The following is a 27,783-nucleotide window of genomic DNA, read 5'->3' on the forward strand; positions in this document are numbered from 1 at the left end:
AACCAGAAAATACCTGGAGACAAATGAAAATGAAAACACAATGCTCCAAAATCTATGGGATGCAGAAAAGCAGTTCTCAGATGGAAGTTTATATTCATATAAGCTTCCCTCAGGAAACAAGAAAAATCTCAAACAAACAACCCAACCTTACACCCAAAGGAGCTACAAAAGGACAAGCAAAACTCAAAAGTTAGTAGGAGGAAAGAAATCATAAAGGTCAGAGCAGGAATAAATAAAATAGAAACTTAAAAAAGAAAGAAAGAAAGAAAAGAAGAGAAGAGATCAATGAAACTAAGAACTGGTTCTTTGAAAAGATAAACAAAATTGATAAACCTTTAGCCAGACTCCTCAAGAAAACAAAGGGAGAAGGCCCAAATCAATAAAATCAGAAATGAAAACGGAGAAATTACAACCAACACCGCAGAAATACAGAGGATCATAAGAGACTATGACAAACAAATAAAATGGCAATCTAGAAGAAATGAACAAATTCCTAGAAATGTACAATCTCCCAAGACTAAACCAGGAAGAAGTAGAAAATGTAAACAGACCTATTACCAGTAATGAAACTGAATCAGTAATTTTAAAACTCCCACCAAGATCAAATGGCTTCAACGATGAATTCTACCAAACGTTTAGAAAAGACTGAACACCATTCCTTCTCAAACTATTGCAAAAAACTACAGAGGAAGGCACACTTCCAAACTCCATCTACAAGGCTGGCATCAGCCTGATACCAAAATCAGATGAAGACTCACAAAAAAGAAAATTACAGGCCAATGTCACTGATGAACACAGAAGCAAAAATCCTCAACAAAATGCTATCAAACCGAACCCAACAAGACAGTAAAAGGATCATACACCCTGATCAAGTGAGATTTATCCCAGGGATGCAAGGATTCTTCAATATTCGCAAATCAATCAGTGTGATACATCACATTACCAAACTGAAGAATAAAGACCACATAATCATCTCAATAGATGCAGAAAAAGCTTTTGACAAAATTCAACACCAATTTATGATAAAAACTCTCCAAAAATGGGCATACAGGGAACTTACCTCAACATAATAAAGGCCATATATGACAAACCCACAGCTAACATCATTCTCAGTGGTGAAAAGCTGAAAGCATTCCCTCTTAAGATCAGGAACAAGACAAGTATGTCCACTGTCACCACTTTTATTCAACATAGTTTTGGAAGTCCTAGCCATGGCAATCACAGAAGAAAAATAAATAAAAGGAATCCAAATTGGAAAAGAAGAAGTAAAACTGTCACTGTTTGCAGATGACATGATACTATACATAGAAAATCCTAAAGATGCTACCAGAAAATTACTACAGCTCATCAATGAATTTGGTAAAGTTGCAGGATACAAAACTAATACACAGAAATCTCTTGCATTCCTATACACTAACAACAAAAGATCAAAAAGAGAAATTAAGGAAACAATTCCATTTACCATCACATCAAAAAGAATAAAATACCTAGGAATAAACCTACCTAAGGAGGTAAAAGACCTGTACTCAGAAAACTATCAGACACTGATGAAAGAAATTGAAGATGGGCCTCCCTGGTGGCGCAGTGGTTGAGAGTCCGCCTGCCGATGCAGGGGATACGGGTTCGTGCCCCGGTCTGGGAGGATCCCATATACCGCGGAGCGGCTGGGCCCGTGAGCCATGGCCGCTGGGCCTGCGCGTCCGGAGCCTGTGCTCCGCAACGGGAGAGGCCACAACAGTGAGAGGCCCGCATACCGCAAAAAAAAAAAAAAAAAAAAAAAAAAAAAAAAAGAAATTGAAGATGACACAAACAGATGGAAAGATATTACGTGTTCATGGATTGGAAGAATTAATATTGTTAAAATGACCATACTACCCAAGGCAGTGCATAGATTCAATGCAATCCCAAGGGCATTTCTCACAGAACTAGAATAAATAATTTTTAAAATTTGTATGGAAACACAAAAGACCTCAGATAGCCAACACAATCTTCAGAAAGAACAGAGCTGGAGGAATCAGGCTCCCTGACCTCAGATTACATTAAAAGCTACAATAATCAAAACAGTATGATACTGGAACAAAAACAGATGCATAAATCAATGGAACAGAATAGAGAGCTCAGAAATAAACCCATACACTTGTGGTCAATTAATCTATGACAAAGGACGCAAGAATATGAAATGGAGAAAAGACAGTCTGTTCAATAAGTGGTGCTGGGAAAACTGAACAGCTACATGCACAAGAATGAAATTAGAACATTCTCTAATATCATACACAAAACTAAAATCCAAACGGATTCAAGGGCTTCCCTGGTGGCACAGTGGTTGAGAGTCCGCCTGCCGATGCAGGGGACACGGGTTCGTGCCCCGGTCCGGGAAGATCCCACGTCATGGAGCGGCTGGGCCCGTGAGCCACGGCCTCTGAGCCTGCGCATCCGGAGCCGTGCTCCGCAACGGGAGAGGCCACAACAGTGAGAGGCCCGCGTACCACACAAAAAAAAATGGATTCAAGACCTAAATGTAACACCAGGAACCATAAAACTCCTAAAAGAAAATGTAGGTGGAACACTCTTTGACATAAATTATAGCAAGATTTTTTTGAGTTTGTCTCCTAAAGGAAACAAAAGCAAAAATAAACAAATGGGACCTAATTAAACTTAAAAGCTTTTGCTCAGGAAGGAAAACCATCAACAAAACAAAAAGACAACCTAATGAATGGAAGAAAATATTTGCAAATGATATAACCAATAAAAGGTTAATATCCAAAATATATACACAGCTCATGTTAAAAAAACAACCCGGGGGGCTTCCCTGGTGGCTCAGTGGTTGAGAATCGGCCTGCTAATGCAGGGGACATGGGTTCGAGCCCTGGTCTGGGAGGATCCCACATGCCGCGGAGCAACTAGGCCCATGAGCCACAACTACTGAGCCCACGCATCTGGAGCCTGTGCTCCGCAACAAGAGAGGCTACAACAGTGAGAGACCCGCGCACTGCAATGAAGAGTGGCCCCCGCTCGCCACAGCTAGAGAAAGCCCTCGCACAGAAACGAAGACCCAACACAGCAAAAATAAATAAATAAACAAACAAATAAATAAAAAATAAAAAAACAACCCGATTAAAAAATGGGCAGAAGGGGCCTCCCTGGTGGCGCAGTGGTTGAGAGTCCGCCTGCCGATGCAGGGGATACGGGTTCGTGCCCCGGTCTGGGAGGATCCCATATGCCGCGGAGCGGCTGGGCCCGTGAGCCATGGCCGCTGGGCCTGCGCATCCGGAGCCTGTGCTCCGCAACGGGAGAGGCCACAACAGTGAGAGGCCCGCATACCGCAAAAAAAAAAAAAAAAAAAATGGGCAGAAGAAATGACTAGACAATTTTCCAAAGAAGACTTAGAGATGGACAACAGACACATGAAACAATGCTTAACATCACTAATCATCAGAGAAATGCACATTAAAGCCACAATGGGATATCACTTCACATTTGTCAGAATGGTTATCATCAAAAAGACTACAAACAACAAATGTTGGTGAGGATGTGGAGAAGAGGGAACCCTCGTACACTTTTGGTGGGAGTGTAAATTGGTGCAGCCACTGTGGAAAACACTGTGGAGGTTTCTCAAAAGATTAAAAACAAAACTACCAAATGACCCAACAATTTCACTCCTGGGTATATATCCGAAGAAAACAAAAACACTAATTCGAAAAAATACATGCACCCCAATGTTCACAGCAGCATTATTTACGATTGCAAAGATATGGAAGCAACCTAAGTATCCATCAACAGATGAATGGATAAAGATGTGGCATATATATATATACAATGGAATACTACTCAGCCATAAGAAGAATGAACTTTTGCCTTTTATAACATGGACAGACTTGGATGGTATTATGCTAAGTGAAATAAGTTTGACAGAGAAAGACAAATACTGTATATCATTTATATGTGGAATCTCAAAAATAAAACAAACTAGTGAATATAAAAGAAACAGAATCATAGATATAGAGAACAAACTAGTGGTTATCAGTGAGGAGAGAGAAGGGGTAAGGGACAAGAGAGGGGTAGGAGCTTAAGAGTTCCAAACTGCTATGTATAAAGTAAATAAGCTACAAGGACATATTGTACAACACAGGGACTATAGCCAATATTTTATAATAACTGTAAATGTGATATAACCTTTTAAAACTGTGAATTACTGTGTTGGACACCTGAAACTTATATAATATTGTAAATCAACTATACCTCGATTAAAACAAAAATAAAAAAGAAACCCTATATTACCCAGCAAGAGCATTTCTAAGAGGAAAGTTTATAGCTATACATGCCTACCTCAGGAAACAAGAAAAATCTCAAATAAACCATCTAACCTTACACCTCAAGGAACTATAGAAAGAAGAAAGAACAAAACCCAAAGTTAGTAGAAGGAAAGAAATCATAAAGATCAGAGCAGAAATAAATGAAATTGAGACTAAAAAAAAACAGAAAAGACCAATGAAAATAAGGTCTTTTGTAAAGATAAACAAAATTAATAAACCTTTACCCAGACTCATCAAGAAAAAAAGAGAAAGGGCCCAAATATATAAAATCAGAAATGAAAGATGAGAAGTTACAACAGACACCATGGAAATACAAAGGATCATAAGAGATTACATGAAAAATCACATGCCAACAAAATGGACAACTTACTAGAAATGGATAAATTCCTAGAAATTTACATCTCCCAAAAACTGAATCAGGAAGAAATATAAAATATGAAAAGACTTATTACAAGTAATGAAATTAAATCAATAATAATAAAAATAAAACTCCCAAGAAACGAAAGTCCAGGACCATAAGGCTTCACAGGAAAATTCTATAAAACATTTAAAGAAGAGATAACACCTAACCATCTCAAACTTCCAAAAACTTGAAAAGAAAGGAATGCTTCCAAGCTCATTCTACAAGGCCACTATCACCCTGATATAAAAATCAGACAAGGATGTCACACACAAAAAAAGAAAATTACAGGCCAATATCACTGATGAACATAGAAGCAAAAATCCTAAACTAAATATTAGCAAAACAAATTCAACAATACATTAAAAGGATCAAACACCATGATCAAGTGGGATTTACCCCAGGAATGCAAGTATGGTTCAATATCTGCAAATCAATGTGATGTAACACATTAATGTGAGATACCACATTAACAAATTGAACAATAAAAAAATCATATGATTGGGACTTCCCTGGTGGCACAGTGGTTAAGAATCTGCCTGCCAATGCAGGGGACACGGATTCAAGCCCTGGTCCGGGAAGATCCCATGCCGCAGAGCAACTAAGCCCGTGTGCCACAACTACTGAGCCTGCACTCTAGAGCCCACGAGCCACAGCTACTGAGCCCGTGTGCCACAGCTACTGAAGCCTGCAGGCCTAGAGCCCGTATTCCACAACAACAGAAGCCACCACAAGGAGAAGCCCTCACACTGCAATGAAGAGTAGCCCCCCCACTTCGCTGAAACTGGAGAAAGCCCATGCACAGCAATGAAGACCCAACGCAGGCATAAATAAATAAATAAATAAATAAAATTTATTTTTTTAAAAAGAAATCATATGATCATCTCAACAGATGCCAAAAAGACTTTTAACAAAATTCAACATCCATTTATGATAAACACTGTCAAAAAGTAGGTACAGAGAGAATATACCTCAACATGATAAAGATCTAGGTTTGATATTTACAGGGAACTTTTGAAAAGTCTATCTTAACTGACCATTATTTTTCATTTCTATTTCATAAAACTCTATCTTTAGTTTATAGTATCTATCACTAACAACTAATCTAAATATTAGCAATTACAGATGAGCAAAATATGTACTACTTGATATATAACGTTAAGATTCTAAAATATCGATGCGGGAAAGAGAAATGCTAAACTCCAAATCATCTACCACAGACTCAATACAGATTTTTAGAACAAGATTTCAGACTGACTAAACTTAATAAATTCTTTGGGGTTAGTTCCTGCCTAGTATAAAAATAATACTTTTTTTTTTTTTAAGTAACGAGGATATCTTAAAGTAAAACATATACTCTATAGAATAATGGTGTAAGTGCTCATCAAAGGATACTAAAACACTAAAGAAGCTGCTAAAAAATTAATCACATTACAGAAAAGGGGAAGGGGGAAGGAAAAGCAAAAGAATAATTTCTTTATAAGAGTCGGGGGATGGGTTTGAGGAGAGAGAAAGAACCAAACAAAAAAGATGAATTTCATTAAGTTCCTGAAATAATCTCAAAATGCAGAAATATGGTACTATTTTTTAAGGTGTAGAGCTGTGTTATAGACTTAAATTGTTTACCTCATTTTCTGTTCCCACGTCCAGCATGACAGGCAGACACTGTTGAGGATTCATCCCTCCACAAGCTGTATACAGAGCCAGTTTACCCACGGGGATGCCCATCCCATTACAGCCAAGGTCTCCCAGGCCAAGAATACGCTCTCCATCAGTCACCACAATAGCCTCAAAGAAAAAGAAAAAATATCTATTAATAGATGTTTGCAAATTCCGGGGCATAGGTCCTACTCTCTGTTGCTGAAGTTAATATTTATGCAATGAAATACCAAGCTGTCAAAAAGCATAAATTGGATATACATGGAAAAGATTTTATATGATCATTAAGTGTGCAAGACTGGGGAGAATAAATAAATTCGATATATGCATTTTAAATGTATTTTTAAAATACATATATATGATTGTTTGGTTGTTGAAAAAAGAAGACAAGGTATGCCCATAAAGATTCAAACAACTCAAATAACTCAGTCTTCAATCAGGAGGAGTAAGTGGGCAGAGTACAGGTAGATAAGAGCACAAACTGGGAACTAAAGTGAACCTTAGAACAGCTTTGAAACTAGTCACATCCACTTGGAGTACCATTAGGGGAGAGTCCATGGTTAAATCATTGCTCAGGAGTCCCCAGTGCTCTGATGTTTAGTTTATGCACCCTCCTCATTTCACAACGATGTCGATCCATCCTCTTTAACTCCTGTAACACTGGATATTGTTCTACCATCTTTGAAATATGCCAAGCACAGCCTATTACTACTCTTACGTGATAGCAGAGTAACATTAGACAATAAATTTTGTTTAGTTTATTTCTAATCATCTTGAATATCTACAAAGCATACATTTTAATCATGTGGAGATTTTAATGCTAAGTACTTTGTTACCTTTATTGAAATTAATGCACCTATCATCTGTATTCTGTGATTCATGGCCATCACATGAATTTAAGTAAAACCAATTTTGTGAAACACAATTAGATTTTCTACAAACTGCTACGCTTGTCATATCTATGGAGCCTAGAAAAAATGTCAGTTATTTGACCTTAGATAAACTGATGAATTAAAGCTTCTGTTTCTTATTTATAAAAATACAAATGATAAATGTACTTTTCAGAGTAGCTGCATAAAATTAGGAGCCAACTCTGTTGTGCTCACTACTGTACACCAACATCTAGCACAGCATCTGGCACATAGTAAACAATCAAAAACATTAATTAATTGAATAAATCTATGATTCAATACAATTAAATCATGATAAACAAAGAACTTACCATATTACCTGGTATATTATGAATTCTCAAAAATATTATAGATATTAGTACCATTATTATCATAAGGACTAATGTACAGAGTCATAGCATTCTAGAAGCAAAGGGGAATTTGGAGTACATTCAGTCTATGCCTCTTACAGATTAGGAAACAGAAGATAAGAGAACTGAAATAATTTGCCTACGGTGATTTACCTCATTAATATCAAAGAACCAGGACCCAAGTGTGTTAACTCCTAGTGCAGGGTTTTTCTACCACACTATAATGCAGAACATATATTTTAAAAGTTTGAGGGCTTTTCATTTAGTTTTCTGTTCACCTATATTATGCAGCTCTTAAAAGTAAATATGCCTTAAAAGTAAATATGTACATGTATATATGTACTTTTAACTAAGTTAAAAATACATATATACATTTCACCCAAAAGTGGGTGAAAATTATTTTTGCATATTCCATAAAGGTGATCTTTGTCAAATTTTCCATTGAAAAGGGTCAGTGTGTTAGGCTGTTTTGGAGAAGGCAACCTGAGACACCTGCATTCAATCCCCACCATCAGCACGCACTGCGGTGTAACCCACCTGTGCCTTCCTTTCCCCATGGAATTATCATGACACGACATGAGTTAATCCAGGTAAAGTGGCTCACTCAGAGAGCTACCAAATGGCAGATACTATTATTATTCTATTTTCATTAGCTCACTCCCAGAGGGGAGTCAGTTTAGATACTTCAGGTCACCACGGTAAAGGAAATGGATTAAGATTTTTGCCTACCTTGATTCCTCTTAGTGGATGATTAAACACAAAAGAAAAAGGAGTTTGCTCAAAGAAACTCAGACACTACTTCAACATTTTTTCAACACTTATCATAACTTACAATGAATAAAGAAATACTAAGAAATCTGATGGAAATAATGGTGAAACTTAGAATCCAAATGGTATCAGAATAAAATTAATCCACTATGCAAAAATCAAAGGGATATAAATAGAAAAGCTGGTGAATGCTACATAGTATGGTGAAAAGTGTCAGCCTGTTGTGGGATAGGAAAAAGAACAAATGTGCCACAGTGGGAAAACGTGTTAACTAACTTACCTTGATGACATCTTCTGGCCATGCATTAAGAACAGAAGCAATATGCCCTCGATCATGGATACTAATAAAGAGACCTCTGACAGGGGAAAAAAAAGGAGTAATTTCAATTTACTTCAGACTTGTCACATTATCACGAACTTTTTTTAAAAATTTTCAAATCCATGTAATATACCTCCATTTTTATCAAACTAGTGAAAATTATTTCCTTAAACACATATGGGGCAAGAATCTTATAAGTAAGGGAGAAATTATTTTAAATGATATATCCACATCTACAATAAAGGTAGCTTCACTCTTATATTACATATTCTTAAATACTTTTTAATTAAAGAAATATTCACTATTTTAATACACGGAGAATTTAAATAGCATTATCATTTCCACACATAGATTTAGTCACAGTCTTCATTAAATAAGATAATACATGTAAAAGCACTTTGAAAAACAGCATGAAGCACATGTACATAGGCATTTTCAGTGTATATTCCATTATTACGTATTCACAGTGTGAAGACCCCTATGGGGAGGACTGAAGTGACAGACACATGGTGAGCAGTCCTTTCATGTGGAAGTTACTTGGGAAACCCTGAAACCGAGCCCCGCCCAAAACCAAGTTCCCTTACCAAGTTTATGATTAATCTCTCTAGCCAAAACTTTATTCTTTTCTTGTCCCCTCTAACCTCAATCCTGTGCTAACTGAACACCAATCAACCAGAGTCAGGTGCTAAAAGTCATGTTGATAACATAGTTGATGTACTAAAACTGTTATTATAGATATCATTATTAACATACAAACAATACAAACTGTTTCTCCAGGGCAAGGTGAGCTAACAGACCTCCAAGCCATGGACCAACTGTCCAGAGAACCCTAAACCAGAAGCATCCTGACTCCCAAAACTACGATTAAGAAATGTCACAAGACAATGATTAAAGTCCAGCCTCTATGTTCTTCCCCTTTAAAAACACCCACAACTCAAAAGACCAGGCTTGTCTCCCACCTCCTTGCTTGGCGCCCTGCAATAAACCCTTACTTTGCTGCAAACTCCCCCGCTGGCAGAGTTCGGTTTCACTTGATTCTTCGATTTGTGGTCTCAGTTGTTTGCAACTCTGTTCTTCAGACTCTCAACTTTAACCCTCAGTCTTTAACACTGCTCTCCGACAGCCCTGCATTTCCTATGAAAGCTTAACAAGGAACTTTAAAAATTAAAATAAGAAATGTGTAGATGTCTTAACCTCACTTAAAAGTTTTGCCTTAGTATCGTTACATACGACTCAAATGCAAGCACCACACACGACAAATGTACAGCTGAAAGCACCGATTACGTCCACCACCCTTCTACTCTCTCTCCTTCACAGCAAAACGCTTCAAAGACTGGTGTATTCTTACTGCCTTTATATCCTTACCTCCCATTCTCTCTTCACCCTGTTCATTAGGCCTTTCCTCCTCGCTTCTCCACAAAAACAGCTCTTGCCAAAGTCACTGCTGACTGACATCTGATAAAGTCAAAGGTTAGCTCTCAACTCTCACCCTACTCGATGTCCCAACTGTGATTGACGTGGTTTTCAGTGTCATGTCCACAATGAAGATTTTCAAACTTCTATCTTCAACCAAGACCACTCCCTTGAGCTCCAAACTGTAAATCTAACTACAAGCCTAATCCCTCTCATCATTCAGGCCTCAACTCAAACCCGAGCTCCTCAGACAGGCCTTCTCTGATAACAGCAGTCCAAGCACCTCCACCCTAATTTTTTCACCAGTGTCATTATACGTATAAGGCATCTGAAATCCCCTTAACTATTTTCTCATATGTTGGCTGTCTGTCTCCTCCCTGCCACCGCCCCCCAGGACACATATACACACGAAGCAGCAAGTTCCTTAAGGACAGTGACTATTTTGCTCACATTTGTAAGCCCAATGCCTGTAAGTGTGCTGGCACATAGTATGTGTCCAACAGTATGTGCTGACTTCAGTGCTGAAAACATAAGCCTTCCATATTCAAAAAAAGGTTTTAAGTACAGAAAACATGAAGTAAACCCAGACTTATTATGACTTATTAAGTAACCAAAAATTATATTATGATAGTAAGTACCACAGGCAGATTACTGATGACTGTCTGATTCAACAAAAACATTAATTTACCAAGTTGGCACTAAATTGTATCCTCTCCTGTTTATTTTTTGCTGTTTGAAGTTATTTTGTTTCTCCAAAATGACTATAAGCTCTTTATAAGTTAGATATTTCTTTTGGATCCCTGTCATACCCAACTATGCAATCAACATTAAAGATCTCAATAAATAACTGTCAAATTTAAATGAAATATGGTTGGACTTTTAAAGAAGGCAATTTTGTTGAATTATCTATGATGTTCTTGGCAATATACCATTAAATAATGTTCCTTGGGAACTTGTTAGTTAGCCAAGGTTTTCCAAGTAACACTGGTCTCAGGAAATAGTATCATTCTTTTTAAACAAGAGGGACAATGAATTTACTAAAATTTGCATCAATTAAATGCCAGAGTTAATTAAACAAATATATGAGTACAACTTCAGTGAGAGAGCCATTTGGACACCTGGAATCTCTTGCATTCAGCAGATTCATCTGTACAAAAGTGCCTATACTCTTGGAGAGAACTCAATAAAATGAAGAATCTGTAATGTTCCACCAAAGTCAAGCATTTTGATAGGATAATTTCTAAAACTTCCTGGAATGTCTCCTTGATCAGAAATCTAATGAGATATCCAAAAGTGTTTCAGCACAGAAATGACTCATGCTTCCTGGTATAAAATTGGATATGAAACATTAATCTGAACATATTTAAATATATACATATTTATAAAATGAAAAGTTTAGACAAGAAAGTTATTTATGAATGATTTTTTTAAATGAATGGAATTACAATAAAAACCTTTTCTTGGTCCAATTTCTTGTTGATCAATTTGTTTAAAATATTTAATCTTTATTCAAAGTATATTAAACATGCCAATTAAAATACTCATACTTTTGTGTCTATTTAATGTTAGAACTGAGATAATTTTTAAATGTGGATCATTTTCTCATATACGCAGTTCAAACTTTTCTCATAACCTCTGCCACTGTATATATTCCACTCTCAAAACAGATTTGTTAGATAATATTCTTACTTCATGTTGTCTCACATAACATCTCTAATGAAATTTATTTCATATCAAAATAGAGTTCATTTTCTAACATGCAACTTTCTATTTTAACTAGACTTATATTTTCTTATGGAAATGGGTTCATGACTCTCTCCTAACCCAGTGGAGAAGGCAATCATTCTACAGTTTTCAATAATAATCCTCTCTTGCAGAAGCTGAAGAAAATTAAACCCCGTATTTTTCACAAAATTTGAGTATGCATTAGTGAGCTCCAGGAGTTAACCTAAAGTTGAATTATACCAGCAGGTCTGGGCTGATGAGAAAAGACGTACTAAAGTAAGCTAAGTTCATGTAAAATGGAAGTCACAGAAACCTAGATCAGGAGAAACCTAGGATAAAGATGCAGAGTTAAGAGTCATATGCCTAGAGTTGAAAGGAATGGAAGAAATTACTAAAGGAGAAAGAAGAGAAGGTCAAGGAGAAAACATTACAAATTAGTACCTATACTAGAAGAATAGGATGACTAAGAAGAGTCCACGAGAAAAAAACAATCTAACAGGTAGGACAACCAGTGTTTCTAAAGTCAGGGGAAGTCAACAGAGGAAATGTTAAGAAGGCATGTATCAAGAAGACATACAGATGCCCAAAAAGCACATGAAAAGATGCACATCATCACTAATCATTAGAGAAATGCAAATCAAAACTACAATGAGGTACCACCTCACCTCAGTCAGAATGGCCATCATTATAAAGTCTACAAATACAAATGCTGGAGAGGGTGTGGAGAAAAGCGGACCCTCCTACACTGTTGGTGGGAATGTAAATCGGTGCAGCCACTATGGAAAACACTATGGAGGGTCTTCAAAAAACTAAAAATAGAGCTGCCATATGACCCAGCAATCCCACTCCTGGGCATATATTCAGACAAAACTATAATTTGAAAAGATACATGCACCCCTATGTTCACACCAGCACTATTCATAATAGCCAAGACACGGAAACAACCTAAATGGCCATCGACAGATGAATGGATAAAGAAGATGTGGTACATATATACAGTGCGATATTACTCACCCATAAAAAAGAATGAAATAATGCCATTTGCAGCAACATGGATGGACCTAGAGATTATCATACTAAGCAAAATAAGTCAGAAAGAAAGACAAATACCATATGATATCACTTATATGTGGAATCTAAAATACAACACAAATGAACATATCTATGAAACAGAAACAGACACACAGACACAGAGAACAGACTTGTGGTTGCCAGTGGGGAGGGAACAATTGGGAGTTTGGGACTAGCAGATGCAAACTATTGTATATAGAATAGATACACAACAAGGTCCTACTGTAGAGCACAGGGAACTATATTCAATATCCTGTGACAAATTATAATGGAAAGGAATATGAAAAAGAACGTATCTACATATAACTGAATCACTTTACTGTAAAGGAGATATTAACATGACATTGTAAATCAACTACACATCAATAAAAAAATTTTTAAAGGCATGGCTCAATATTATTCTATCCTTCAGTAAATGCTTAAAAGAATTCTCCCAAGTATATTACAAAGAATTGTTTTTTCGGGACTTCCCTGGTGGTGCAGTGGTTAAGAATCCGCCTGCCAATGCAGGGGACACAGGTTTGAGCCCTGATCCGGGAAGATCCCACACGCTGCAGAGCAACTAAGCCCGTGCACCACAACTACTGAAGCCCACGCGCCTAGAGCCCATGCTCCGCAACAAGAGAAGCCCGCGCACCACAACAAAGAGTAGCCCCCACTTGCCGCAACTAGAGAAAGCCCGCGCGTAGCAACAAAGACCCAATGTAGCCAAAAATAAATAAATTTATTTTAAAAAAAGAACCCCCCCTTTAAAAAAACAATTGCTTTTTCCTGAACTATTTGAGAGCTAAGTAGCCAGCATGATACCTCATCATTACAAAATAATTGAGTGCATTACAAACAAAAATATTCTCCTACATAATTAAATTATAATCAGAAAACTAATACTGATACATTACTATCATATAATCTTCAGACACCTTTCACATTTCACCATTCATCCTTCATAACCAAAGAGCCTAGTTCAAAATCCTGCGCTGTAATTAGTTGTCATGTTTCTTGGTCCTGTTCAACCTAGAACATTTCCTCAGTCTTTCCTTGACTTCCATGACCTTAATACTTTTGAAGTTATAAGTCAGTGTTTTTTCGTTTTTTAATTAATTAATTAATTAATTTTTGGCTGTGTTGGGTCTTCGCTTCTGTGCGAGGGCTTTCTCTAGTCGCGGCAAGTGGGGGCCACTCTTCATCGCAGTGCACAGGCCTCTCACTGTCGTGGCCTCTCTTGTTGCGGAGCACAGGCTCCAGACGCACAGGCTCAGTAGTTGTGGCTCACGGGCCTAGCTGCTCCGCGGCATGTGGGATCTTCCCAGACCAGGGCTCGAACCCGTGTCCCCTGCATTGGCAGGCAGATTCTCAACCACTGCGCCACCAGGGAAGCCCCAAGTCAGTGTTTTTGTAGACTGTCCTTCAATCTGGATTTAGGTGGTGATTCCTCATGATTCGATTCAGACTGTAACATCTTTTGCAGAAGGTCACAGAAGTGATGCCGGCTTCTTCTCCCTGCATCCTATCAGGCGGCGCTGTTCCTGCTTCCTCCCATTATTGATGATGTTCACTTTGATCACTTGATTAATGTGGTGCCTTCCAGGCTTCCTCACTGCAAAGATGCTCTTTTTTCCCTTTGTAATTAACAAGTATTTTATGGGAAAATTCTTCAAAACTCTGTAAATACCCTATTCCTCCATTCCACTCTAAATTTATTCATATCAATGTGGGCTTGTGTTTGTTATTTTACTCAGTAGGTTCTAATCTGCTGCAAACATTATTTATTGAGTGCTTACAATGTCCCAGATTTGGCCAGAGGCAGCCTCTTCAAGCTGGCTTCTATGTCCTGTCGACACATCCCCATCACTCTTTAAGCACCTCCTTGCTTTCTGGTATAAGAGGTTCCAAGCTCATCTTTTGCTTACCCTGGCCCAGCCCTGGGATCAGCAATTTCTCTAAGGCGTTCTGGTTGCTTTTGGCAGAGAGCAGCATTGAGATCTGAGTGCTGGCTGTGCTCCTTGTTACTGGGGTGTTGTGGCTGCCAAGCCGACTCAACGGGCAGAGCTAGAGAATATATGCGTGTGCACATGTACTCTACATGTATACACACATACGGGTATGTACACGCATATATACACATTTTATGTATACCTATTTATTTCTATAACTATCCATTCATCTATCTGTACATTGAAAACCATAAATTCACACCAATACCTCCAATTCCAACAGCAACACAGGGTTCCTCCTACTATTCTCCCCTGTTCACATTTGTAACAACCTTCTCCTAGAGCGAGAAACCTACCTCCCATCGTGCTTAATATATTTCCTTACTTGATGGGTCTGCCTGTGTGAAATCAATCTTGTCCCCTCTCGCTGTGTCACACCCCACTTACTTCCGCTAAGGTTCCAGTCTCTGAAGTAGGCAGCCCTCCCACATGGATGCCCTCTTTGCCCCGCTGGGGCTCTGACACCTGGCGCTGGACCGCTCTCCTACCCAGATCCTCCCTTCCCCTTGATTGGCTCTCACCCCTGAGCCAGGCTGCCCGCCTACACAGCTGTTCTCGACCCACTCAGGCTCCAACACCCCATGCTGGGCTCCGGGCCCTTTTAATCAGAGACAGGATGAGCGTGAGACAGAGAGAGGGTGCAGACTGACTGCTGCTGTTATCTTTGAGGAACACAAAAAAACTGGTGCTAGACATGCAAAAAGAAGCTATAATTATCCACAGCTACTGGGGAAATATCAATCCAGATCCCATCTTTACAGATGAAGGATTTTTATCCCTTTGCTTATCATACTTGTACAAATTCGTTTCTTAATTTCTCATCTTTCACTTTTGTTTGTTGTTGTTTTCCATTTATTTATAGTAAAATGAATTGATTTTTCTCCTTTCAGATTTCTTACATTTCTTTTAAGTATACAAAGTCCTCCCTCATCAATCATGTTCCTATATTTTAATTTTTTTTTCTAGGTTTGATCCAGTTCTTTAAATCTATCGGAAATGTCACTATAGTCTGTGATGTGAGGATCTAGCCCACATCATACTTTTCCAAATATCACACTTCTGATATAACTACATTTTGACCTCATTAATGTCTCCTGTCTTTTGGTAGCTGCTTTTATTTTTTTCCTCCAAATGAGCAGTCTATCCTGACTGAACTTCCTTCTTTATTCAGCTAGATTTTTATCTGTTCTGCCAACCATTCTTAACTCCCTTGACTTTTTCTCTTCCCATCACACCCTTGCACAAAACCTCCAAATTTAAATCAATCCACCTGCCTTCTCTTTTCCTCAAGCCCTACTGCAGAATGCTGCTTGAGACGGGCACTCAGCTGGGTGTGTTAGATCCGCTAAAACCTCATGGCCTCTCCACTGTCAGCCAGGTCCTCACAACTCAGCATGACTCCCTCGAGGACCTTCTATTGGTTATTCTGAGACTGTCGATGAGAGCTACTTCCTTTCTCCCCCGTCCCCCATCCCCACCCACCCTTCTACACTCTCCTCAGATTCACACACCACACCATTTTTCACTCGGAAGACAAAGTAGAGACTTCCAGCTTCCAGCTCTCCACCTGGAAACTTCCTTCTACTGTTCACTGTTCATCCGTGAATAGAGTGTTACTATGTCTGTCCTCAAGCCCAGTTTGTCCTCCTGCTGTCACTCCCTGCCCCCTTCCTGGTCTGCTCCACCGTCTCCTGTTTCTGCTTGACCCTTACACGCTGGCACTCTCCAGGCTCCGAAGCAGCCCTCTGTTTCACTCTCACGCATAGCGAAGGCCTCTGGACCCTGCTCTCCTCCCACCCTCGGGCTCATTTTCAAGGCTCACTTTGCCTCAGCTTCTGCTGAGTATCTCATCTTTTGGCTTTATCTCCCAGTTTTGGTTGCTTCCTTTGCTCTTGGCATTTACTCAACTAGTTCAGCCTGAGAACGATCTAGTTTCCAACTCTGGATGGTCTTTAAAGGATTCCTTTAGGCCTCCCTCCAACGCCCCCCACTGCTCTTCGCGGCTACGCTAGCTCCTAATTGCTTATCAGAGACAGTGCAAGTGTTACCTCCTCTTGGAAATATTTCCTGACCGACATTCAAGCTGAGCTGGAATGTCTCTGTAATCCCACAGACACTTGCTGCTTTTCTGTAACGTAACACATCATATTGTCATCTAATTTTTCACTTTCTTATATGTCTGTCCTATTAGATTATGAACTCTTGAAGTCAGGAATTCTACATTTCTCACAGAAAAAAAAAAAAGAAGTGATAGAATATAAGTAAGAAGAAAGGGGGAAGGTAGTTCAGATATGATTCTGGCATGAGCTAACCCAATGGTGGGGAAAGCAGTTCAGCAAACAATCTGGGCTGGAGAACACCGAGGTACTATGTGGTCGATATATATAATTTTGGGGGTCTTCTGAAAATGACAAGGACAAGGACCAGACCGAAGAAATCACAATTTATGGGGAAAGCCCCTGGGAAAGTATAGCAAGAACCAGAGTCAATGCCCAGTTGTAGGACTTGGAGCACCTGCGGCTAAGTGATCAGCAATTTGAGATCTTAGTGTTAACATGGGGGCAACAGATTTTAATGACAGCAAAAGACTTAAGAAATAATGAGAGAACCAACTGACAGCTTCCAAGCCACTAGGTCTGAGGAAGAATCACAAATTATAAGATCACATCAGCTTTGGGAGAAAAGTAAATAAGGTGGTGTAAGCATCTCAGGCTTCATTCTGGTTTAGCTGAGAAATAAACGTAGGAAGAGACAGTCTGTAGGTTGGGAGGGACCCAGTGGAAAGGTCAAGGGCCAGTGGAAGGTGACATCCTTGTTACTGAACACCAATTTATTATACAAGTAAAAAACTTTTTAATTGAGATTAGAAGAGAAGGGTAGATTTCTAATTTCCTCTGGTCATCTACTTCCAAACGTAAGGTTTTGAGGTGTTTTTTTCCCCACATAACATCCTAATATTGCTAACATGCATGACATTTTTCTTTGGGTAACTATTTGATTTTGCTCTTCAATGATAATCTTGTTTACTGCAGAAAATGTTTAAAGCTCTATTTTTAGTCTCAATCCTCCTGAGGAGTGACAATTAGCGTGGTGGGCAGATTTCTAAGAGGTTCCCAAGATTTCCCATCTCCCTGGTGTTCACATCCTGAATCATCCCAGGACTGTGCACGTGACGGATTTATTCTGATTAGGTTGTCACCTAATGGATAGCACGGTTGGGCCTCAGGTAGCAAGGTCATCTGGGTGGACTTGTACTCTTTAAAGGCAGAGAATTTCTCCAGCTGGTCACAGAAGGGGAAGTCAAAGGTTCAGAGTGAGAAAGACTCCAAGCACTGCTTCAAACTTAGAGGACGCCAAGTGGCAAAGAATAAGAGCTACTTCCAGCAGCTGAAAGCCATCCCTGGCTAACAGCCAGCAAGGAAACAGAGACCTCAGTCCTACAATCACAAGGAACTGAATTCTGCCAAGAATAAGAAGCCTGGGAGCAGATTTCTCCGTAAGCCCCTGGTTGAGTACTCAGTCTGGCCGATCCCGCGATTTTAGCCTTGTGATACCCTGAACATAGACTCAAGCATACCACGCCAGAATTCTGACCTTCAGAACTGCGACCTAATAAACAGATGTTGTCTTAAGCAGATAAGTTTGTATTAACTTCTTACAAGCAATACAACCCTAATGTAAATAGTGTGCATATTAAAAAGTGAAATTCAGATGTTCATTCCATCATTTATCATAGATTCATATTTATTTTATGAAAGACACGACACAGGGCTAGACACCAGGGAAAATACAAGAGGACTATCCACGTATAGCTGAATAGCTCTGTTGTCACTTCTGTGACCCAATTACTAATTCACAGCATTATTTAGCAGAGATGTCTGTAGTTTCCAGAAATTAAAAGTGACTCAGTACTAGATTGGTAATATTCTTCCAAATGGTGGTAACATGCTAGCTATTACAATTCAATTTTTAGAATTCCAAGAAGAAGCACAGGCAGTATTCTTTTCGAAGAACGCAGATACAGTGTGGTAACGTCCTCAGATACTATGTGAGAAAACAGGAACATTTGGGCAGAAAAAAGAACCATACGTTTGGGGAAAAAAAAATTCCTTTTTTGCAGCATAGTTAAGAAATAATAACAACTACGTTATTATAACTTACTGTTCATCTAATCCAATGCTATATTATGGATATTTTACGATATTTTATTTCAGGCCATTAGTGGGCAATGAATAAACAACTGCCTTCAGGATGGGTGAAGGTAACGGGAGTAAGGTTGGAGGCCAAAGGGGCCTTCAGTGTTACCACTAATTTTGTTTTTTTTTACATCTTTATTGGAGTATAATTGCTTTACAATGGTGTGTTAGTTTCTGCTGTATAACAAAGTGAATCAGTTATACATATACATATGTTCCCATATCTCTTCCCTCTTGCGTCTCCCTCCCTCCCACCCTCCCTATCCCACCCCTCTGGTGGTCACAAAGCACCGAGCTGATCTCCCTGTGCTATGTGGCTGCTTCCCACTAGCTATCTATTTTACGTTTGGTAGTGTATATGTGTCCATGCCACTCTCTCACTTTGTCACAGCTTACCCTTCCCCCTCCCCATATCCTCAAGTCCATTCTCTAGTAGGTCTGTGTCTTTATTCCTGTCTTAGCCCTAGGTTCTTCATGACATTTTTTTTTCTTAAATTCCATATATATGTGTTAGCATACGGTATTTGTCTTTCTCTTTCTGACTTACTTCACTCTGTATGACAGACTCTAGGTCTATCCACCTCATTACAAATAGCTCAATCTTGTTTCTTTTTATGGCTAATATTCCATTGTATATATGTGCCACATCTTCTTTATCCACTCATCCGATGATGGACACTTAGGTTGTTTCTATCTCCTGGCTATTGTAAATAGAGCTGCATTGAACATTTTGGTACATGACTCGTTTTGAATTATGGTTTTCTCAGGGTATATGCCCAGTAGTGGGATTGCTGGGTCATATGGTAGTTCTATTTGTAGTTTTTTAAGGAACCTCCATACCGTTCTCCATAGCGGCTGTACCAATTCACATTCCCACCAGCAGTGCAAGAGTGTTCCCTTTTCTCCACACCCTCTCCAGCATTTATTGTTTCTAGATTTCTTGATGATGGCCATTCTGACTGGTGTGAGATGATATCTCATTGTAGTTTTGATTTGCATTTCTCTAATGATTAATGATGTTGAGCATTCTTTCATGTGTTTGTTGGCAGTCTGTATATCTTCTGTGGAGAAATGTCTATTTAGGTCTTCTGCCCATTTTTGGATTGGGTTGTTTGTTTTTTTGCTATTGAGCTGCATGAGCTGCTTGTAAATTTTGGAGATTAATCCTTTGTCAGTTGCTTCATTTGCCAATATTTTCTCCCATTCTGAGGGTTGTCTTTTGGTCTTGTTTAGGGTTTCCTTTGCTGTGCAAAAGCTTTGAAGTTTCATTAGGTCCTATTTATTTTTGTTTTTATTTCCATTTCTCTAGGAGGTGGGTCAACAAGGATTTGCTGTGATTTATGTCATAGAGTGTTCTATGTTTTCCTCTAAGAGTTTGGTAGTTTCTGGCCTTACATTTAGGGCTTTCATCCATTTTGAGCTTATTTTTGTGTATGGTGTTAGGGAGTGATCTAATCTCATACTTTTATATGTACCTGTCCAGTTTTCCCAGCACCACTTATTGAAGAGGCTGTTCTTTCTCCACTGTACATTCCTGCCTCCTTTATCAAAGATAAGGTGACCATATGTGCGTGGGTTTATCTCTGGGCTTTCTATGCTGTTCCATTGATCTATCTTTCTGTTTTTGTGCCAGTACCATACTGTCTTGATTACTGTAGCTCTGTAGTATAGTCTGAAGTCAGGGAGCCTGATTCCTCCAGCTCCATTTTTCGTTCTCAAGATTGCTTTGGCTATTCGGGGTCTTTTGTGTTTCCATACAAATTGTGAAATTTTTTGTTCTAGTTCTGTGAAAAATGCCAGTGGTAGTTTGATAGGCATTGCATTGAATCTGTAGATTGCTTTGGGTAGTAGAGTCATTTTCACAATGTTGATTCTTCCAATCCAGGAGCATGGTATATCTCTCCATCTACTTGTATCATCTTTAATTTCTTTCATCAGTGTCTTATAATTTTCTGCATACAGGTCTTTTGTCTCCTTAGGTAGGTTTATTCCTAGATATTTTATTCTTTTTGTTGCAATGGTAAATGGGAGTGTTTTCTTGATTTCACTTTCAGGTTTTTCATCATTAGTGTATAGGAATGCCAGAGATTTCTGTGCATTAATTTTGTATACTGCTACTTTACCAAATTCATTGATGAGCTGTAGTAGTTTTTCGGTAGCATCTTTAGGATTCTCTACGTATAGTATCATGTCATCTGCAAACAGTGACAGCTTTACTTCTTCTTTTCCAATTTGGATTCCTTTTATTTCCTTTTCTTCTCTGATTGCCGTGGCTAAAACTTCCAAAACTATGTTGAATAAGAGTGGTGAGAGTGGGCAACCTTGTCTTGTTACTGATCTTAGTTTACCACTAATTTTTAAAAAAATCAAATGTGATACAGTGTTAACAAATGTCAACTCTAGATGATGGATACATGGGTATTTGTAATTAGTCTTTGTAATTTTCCAACATTTTGACTTTTTTCAGGAAATGATTTTATTTCCCATCTTTAAGAGAAAAGTGAAGTAAATGTAAATACATTTCTCTTTGAGCAGAAGGAAGACGAGTGATTTTTTTTTTCAAGCTTCAACAGCTACTTAGTAGCAGAAGTGGAACAAAAACTCTGATCTTGTGACACCTAGAGCAGTGGTCCTTCCATCTTACTATGAGATGTAAACTCGTTCTCAACACTAGTATAAAGGGTTATCCTATACTATAAACGATTTGCGTCTATAGCCATCTGACCAGCAAGAGAGTACATGAGGTAGAGCCCAGGTGACCAGGCTATGTGCAGTCAGGGTTTCCTACTCACAGGTAAGGTGTCTGGAGCCAACCCGAACACAAACAGCTCAACGTACATCACGATGGAATAGAAGTGCCATGGACTAACAATCAAAGCAGGAGAGTTGAATATTGGAGAAGTGAATCAACTGCCTAACAAGAAGGTCTGAGAGTTATGAGACGTAGAAACAGAGTGGATGGGAGGGTGTAGAGATATGGATCATGTGACAACCTTTTGGGAACTAATGGTCCTTTCTGTGACATTCCTCTTGGCTTGACACTCTCTCCTTGCCAGGGAATAAATCTTTAAAGTGGCAGAACTATGGCATGAAAACCATATTTTAATGATTTGCACAAATATATTAATAAGCTTGGTTCCCTAATTAACTATTTTCATGTGCTGTGCATTAATAATATTTAATTATTAATTCTATTACTTTTCTGGCCTTTATACATTTTCAATTTTTGTTGTAGTTAGTCCTCCAATTCCAAAGGAGTTACTTAAATATTATTTTATAATGAATTAAAATACAATAAAGTTACATATGTTGATCTCACAGTTTAGGACATCAGTTTATGTAACTGACACACACGACCATTTAATGAGTGGACCATATCATACTTTTTGGCTTCCTACTATAGAAGGGCACTGGGTAGGAAGAAGAGTTTTAGTCACAGCTACAAAACCCTAGACAAGTCACTTAACTCTTCTCGTCTCACTAACTTACAAATAAGAAAGAAGATTTGGGGCTTCCCTGGTGGTGCAGTGGTTGAGAGTCCGCCTGCCAATGCAGGGGACATGGGTTCATGCCCCGGTCCAGGAAGATCCCACATACCGCGGAGCGGCTGGGCCCGTGAGCCATGGCCACTGAGCCTGCGCATCCGGAGCCTGTGCTCCGCAACGGGACAGGCCACAACACTGAGAGGCCCGTGCACCGCAAAAAAAAAAAAAAAAAAAAAAGAAGATTTGGTCTAGAATGATATTAGTAAGCTGTGTCTCAAGAGTCTCTGCATCTATGACACTGTCTTTTCTAATCCTGAGGCTGCAATAAAAAGAACTTTCCAACTTTATTTTTTTTCTTCTGCAACATATATAGCTACCAGCAGAACTACAGAAAATTTGAATGGAGAAATTCTTCTTCCAGAGAAAATAGAATTAAAAAATAAATAAAAATAGATATATGCTTTATAGAATTTTCTCCTGTAACCTTTTTCCCCCCACTTTTCCTGGTAGTTTCAGGCACATCATTAAGAATCAGGTCGTGTAGGGCTTCCCTGGTGGCGCAGTGGTTAAGAATCTGCCTGCCAATGCAGGGGACACAAGTTCAAGCCCTGGTTCAGGAAGATCCCACATGCCACGGGGCAACTAAGCCCGCGTGCCACAACTACTGAGTCTGCGCTCTAGAGCCCGTGAGCCACAAGTACTGAAGCCCGTGCGTGTAGAGCCCATGCTCCACAACAAGAGAAGCCACCGCAATTAGAAGCCTGCGTGCAGCAACGAAGACCCAACGCAGCCAAAAATTAATTAATTAATTAATTTTAAAGAAAAGAATCAGATCGTGTGGGTCATTACAAGAAGAAAAACGAGGGATGATGAGTGGGAAATCACAAACCTATCCAGCTGTCAGGAGAGTAAACAGAACGTGTCATAAGAACTTTCATTTCTATGCCTGACACAAAACTACGTTAAACACAGGCAAACATGTATACACTCTAAGTATCTACTGAAGTGAACTGAGATATGTTTGTTTCATGCTTTAAAAAATATCCTTAATTTAGAGGATTTGGGCTGGTTAGATTATTTTTTTTTTTTTTTTTTTTTTTTTTTTTGCGGTATGCGGGCCTCTCACTGTTGTGGCCTCTCCCGTTGCGGAGCACAGGCTCCGGATGCGCAGGCTCAGCGGCCATGGCTCACGGGCCCAGCCGCTCCGCGGCATATGGGATCCTCCCGGACCGGGGCACGAACCCGTATCCCCTGCTTCGGCAGGCGGACTCTCAACCACTGCGCCACCAGGGAGGCCCTGGTTAGATTATTTTAAAGCAATTCCTTAGTTTTCCCAACAAGTCGATGACCTTATTTTCCCCTTTTATGTAAATACAAAGGATGCCATCATATAAAGAAAATATTTTGTTCCTAAGCTGGAGATAATATCTTCCATTTTTGAATGACTGGTAGAAAAAAAAAAAACCCTTCTATTTCCTAAGATGAAAAATGTTGATTATTATTAATGTTACAAGTATGTATTTTTACAATTGGTGATAATTTTTAAGAATGTTTCATCAAGCGTAACAAATGGACTACTTTTCCTTTTGTTCAGTCCATCAGTACAATTTGATGATATTGTGATCATTACAAATTCATTGTGAGTAAAAATATTTTAAAGAATATGATAGGTTCTTCTACACAGGCCATGCCAACTGATCTGAACTGGCAGCTCCCTTTATGTAGACGGCTAGTGCTCTTTCTATAGATGACACTGTTTTAGTCATTTCATAAAATGTAGGTTATCTATTCTCTATTATTTAGGCAATATATATATACTTTGGTCTTATATTTAATTACCTATAGTTTATAGAAATAAGACAAACATACCCTATGTTGAACGCTCGCTCAATGAAAAAAAGAGTTCAATTCTTAATATCCTCAGAAAGGATGTTCTCATTTATTGCAAAATGTCATTATCAGGAAAGAGCAAGAATATCTACTACTATTAGAAATGAAAGCCATAGAAAACAATTTTTTTTTTACAATAATTTGAGAGGAAGGAGTATGTTCTTTCTCAGATCAAAACCTGGCAGTAATTCTAACAAAATTCCTATATATTTTCAATCAAAGTAATAAGATTTAAAGTGATTATAGAGAACTTTTTAAAGGATCTTAAAAGAACAGCAAAGATGATTCAATGTTTTAAAAGGAAACCTCTAAAGGAAAAGTTTTCAAAGGATGCAGTGGAGAAGACATACAGAGAAAAAGATAAGTTTTTAAATATTTATATGAGTCTTACAAAGAGTATAAGAATCCTTATTTTTAAAATCTCAATTAAGAATAAAAACTTAGATAAAATACAAGTGATTCAGGTTTGCATTTGTAAAGGCTGTTAAATATTCAAATGGTTAGGTTTAGGAAGATCATAAGAAGGTGTGTTTAAGGTTTTCTGTGATATTAGAAATTAAGGAAATAAAGTAGCTGACATATCCAGGTCTTTCTCCATCTGTACTACTGTTATTCCAAGATACTGTATGGTGAGATGAAAAGGTACAACAAATTCTGCAATTTAACTTTGCAGGGAAAAAGAAAGGCAACCTTACCTACCTTGTATTTAATCCCTTATGTGATATTTTCTTCTTCTAAACTCCCTTTCAGTAAAGAAAGCAGTAGCAAAGACACCAAAAATATCTGATAGGATAGTCTAAAATTCTTTAAATACGACGTGATAGTGAGGAAAATTTAAAAATATCCAGAGCTATGAGGCAGAAACGAAAATGAGACTAGACAAACATGAAGAACAGTCATAGAATGGTAGATTTCTATACACAAAAAACAATTGTGTTAGGACCAATTACTTGCCAAGCATCCATCTGATTCATTCTGTTTGAATTAGCTAATTCTATCAGAACAGAAAAATTACTTAGTCTCACATCTCAGCTGGTATCTCAGGTTTCCTTCCAAAATTACAAAAAACAGCAATGAAGGAAAGGCGGGGGGAAAAAAGCACTTTTCTTCTCACTGTTATGGGAAAATGCATACATCCTATCAAACATTTATTGGCAATGGAAGAACAAAACTCCTTCAGTTACTTGAGGTCTATGGAATGAGAGTCACATCCGAGGCCAATATAAACTGACTATGCAATGGCATTCAAGACCGGAAATAATAAAGACGCTCGATGATGGAAGTGCCCTAGAATAACACCGCTTCTTTTTATGCAAGAAGGCAAAGGCACTAAGGACAAGAAACAGCAATGAAAACAAGGATACAGAAGAATTCAATGACTTCTCCACGGATAACACATTACTCAGACCATTAAGATTTGTCCCAACACTTCATGAAATTTACCCACTCAGGCCCATGATCCCATGTCCAAAATCTTAAGAGAATCTCGACATAAATGTACCAACTTTCATTAATCATGCTGTTGTTGCTATAAACTGACTAAAGTTTATCCTAATTCTTTCATCCTCGTTTCTCTGATAAACAGCATTCTTGGATAGCAAGAGCTTCTTAGATGAAGCTTTGCTTTCAGGTTCTTTTCGAATGGCTAATAAAGTAAATCCCACAGCCTTGACTCTGGGCCTTTATCCAGAAGTCTTTCCTTTTGCTAATCTTTCCTTTGGAAGTCTGTATTCTTGCAGAGGAGTTTATGTAAAACCAAAGCTAGTGATCAAACTATTCACCCACTTAGTCCCATTTCCTTTTCTAATACTGAAGAAAACTAACAGAGTTCCATATGCATATGCTGAGAATCATAAAACTAAGACTTTATTAATCTAAAAGAAAAAAATGTTGTATACAGGTATTGTCTCTAGGTAGTCTTTCTCCCCCCCCTTTCAGAGAAAGAAAATTCATCAGTAGAAAAATATAAGCCACATGGGCAGACTTGGTACACTGCCAAATACAGTTCAAGCAAATGCCTTTGATGTGAAGCCACTTTGATACAGAGCAGGGCCCTGTGGGGCTCCTGGGCACAAAAGCCTTCTTGTGTCCCCCATTTCTTTCATTACAGGAAATAGGCTTCATTCAGCCTCCATGACTTACTCTGAGTTCCAACGGACAAGTTCAAACAACTGGTAATTAGGGAAGGGAGGGGATGCACGAAGGGAGAAACAGTCAAGAAACTGTAGTGCAGCCTTGGGGAAGGGTCCTGGTTCCCCTTCAAGGGATACACAGCAATACCTTTGAGCTGTTTTGCAGATACTGAAACCCCTAGCAGGTGGGAGAAGTTAACAGTACACTGCCCACTAGCATGTAGACCCCAGACCAGTTGGAACCTGAAGGTTGACGATGCTGACTCCCACTTACCTCACCACCAACCAATCAAAGAATGTCCACGAGTTGACCACGCCCCCTGTGAACCAGTACTATAAAACTCCTCACTACCCCCTCCAGGTCAGGACACACAGTGTTGAGGGCATGAGCCTGCTGTGGCCCCCTTTGCCTGGCAAAGCAATAAAGCTGTTCTTTTCTACTTCACCCAAAATTCTGTCTCTGAGATTTAATTCGGTTTCAGAGTACAGAGGCCAGATTCGGTTTCAACTTTTCCAAAGAATTTTGCAGGGGGGGGTTGCCACTGCTGGGGCCTAAGAAACTGATCCCCCCAATCCTACTCTATAAATCAAATAATGTCCATTTTTCCTCACATTTCGACCATCCCTCTAAAAATTCAAATCTACACTATCACAGGAAATCTGTCACATTTCCTTTAAGTCAAGCATAAGTGAGAAACATGCTTTCAAAAAGCATAAGCTATATTATTATTATATCAGTAAGTCTTAGGGGAAATTAAAGGAGAAAATCAAACAGCATTAACTTGATTTATAATAGGGTTCTCAGGCTACTTCTTTTGGGGAGTTGTGCCTAATTCCAGTTCTGTCTGGTTAGGTGCCCCACCTATGATTTTTTTCAAAAGTATTAAACAGTTCTAGATATACTGGATGAAACCTGAAGATTAAAATTTAATATGATTCCATTCAAATAAAAGGTCTATCATTTAATTAGACATTATAATTTAATTAAATTTATGACATATTTCTTCCTATTACAGTTAATCCCATTATTTTATTTTATGGAATGTTGCATATTTTTTACAGCTTCATCGAAAAGGTAAAGTTATTATCTACCATACCAATTTATTTTTGGCAACATGTATTTTTATCTTTCACTAAATATGTAGAAAGTTTGAACA

At 38.6% G+C, this 27,783-nt stretch overlaps 1 protein-coding gene across 1 annotated transcript in view; it reads right to left on the reverse strand.

The window, feature by feature from the left end:
- The window catches only part of ME1 (malic enzyme 1), a 194,015-nt gene that overhangs the window by 109,935 nt on the left and 56,297 nt on the right, over nt 1-27,783 (reverse strand). Inside the window, exons 4-5 of the mRNA XM_082633355.1 lie at nt 8,682-8,757; nt 6,340-6,501 (exon numbers count right to left, since the gene is read on the reverse strand). Of these exons, the coding sequence (XP_082489481.1) occupies nt 6,340-6,501; nt 8,682-8,757 (238 nt within the window). The remainder of the gene's footprint in view (nt 1-6,339; nt 6,502-8,681; nt 8,758-27,783) is intronic.

Source organism: Mesoplodon mirus, assembly GCF_964341445.2.
Source record: "Mesoplodon mirus genome assembly, chromosome: 10".
Lineage (NCBI taxonomy): Eukaryota > Metazoa > Chordata > Mammalia > Artiodactyla > Ziphiidae > Mesoplodon > Mesoplodon mirus.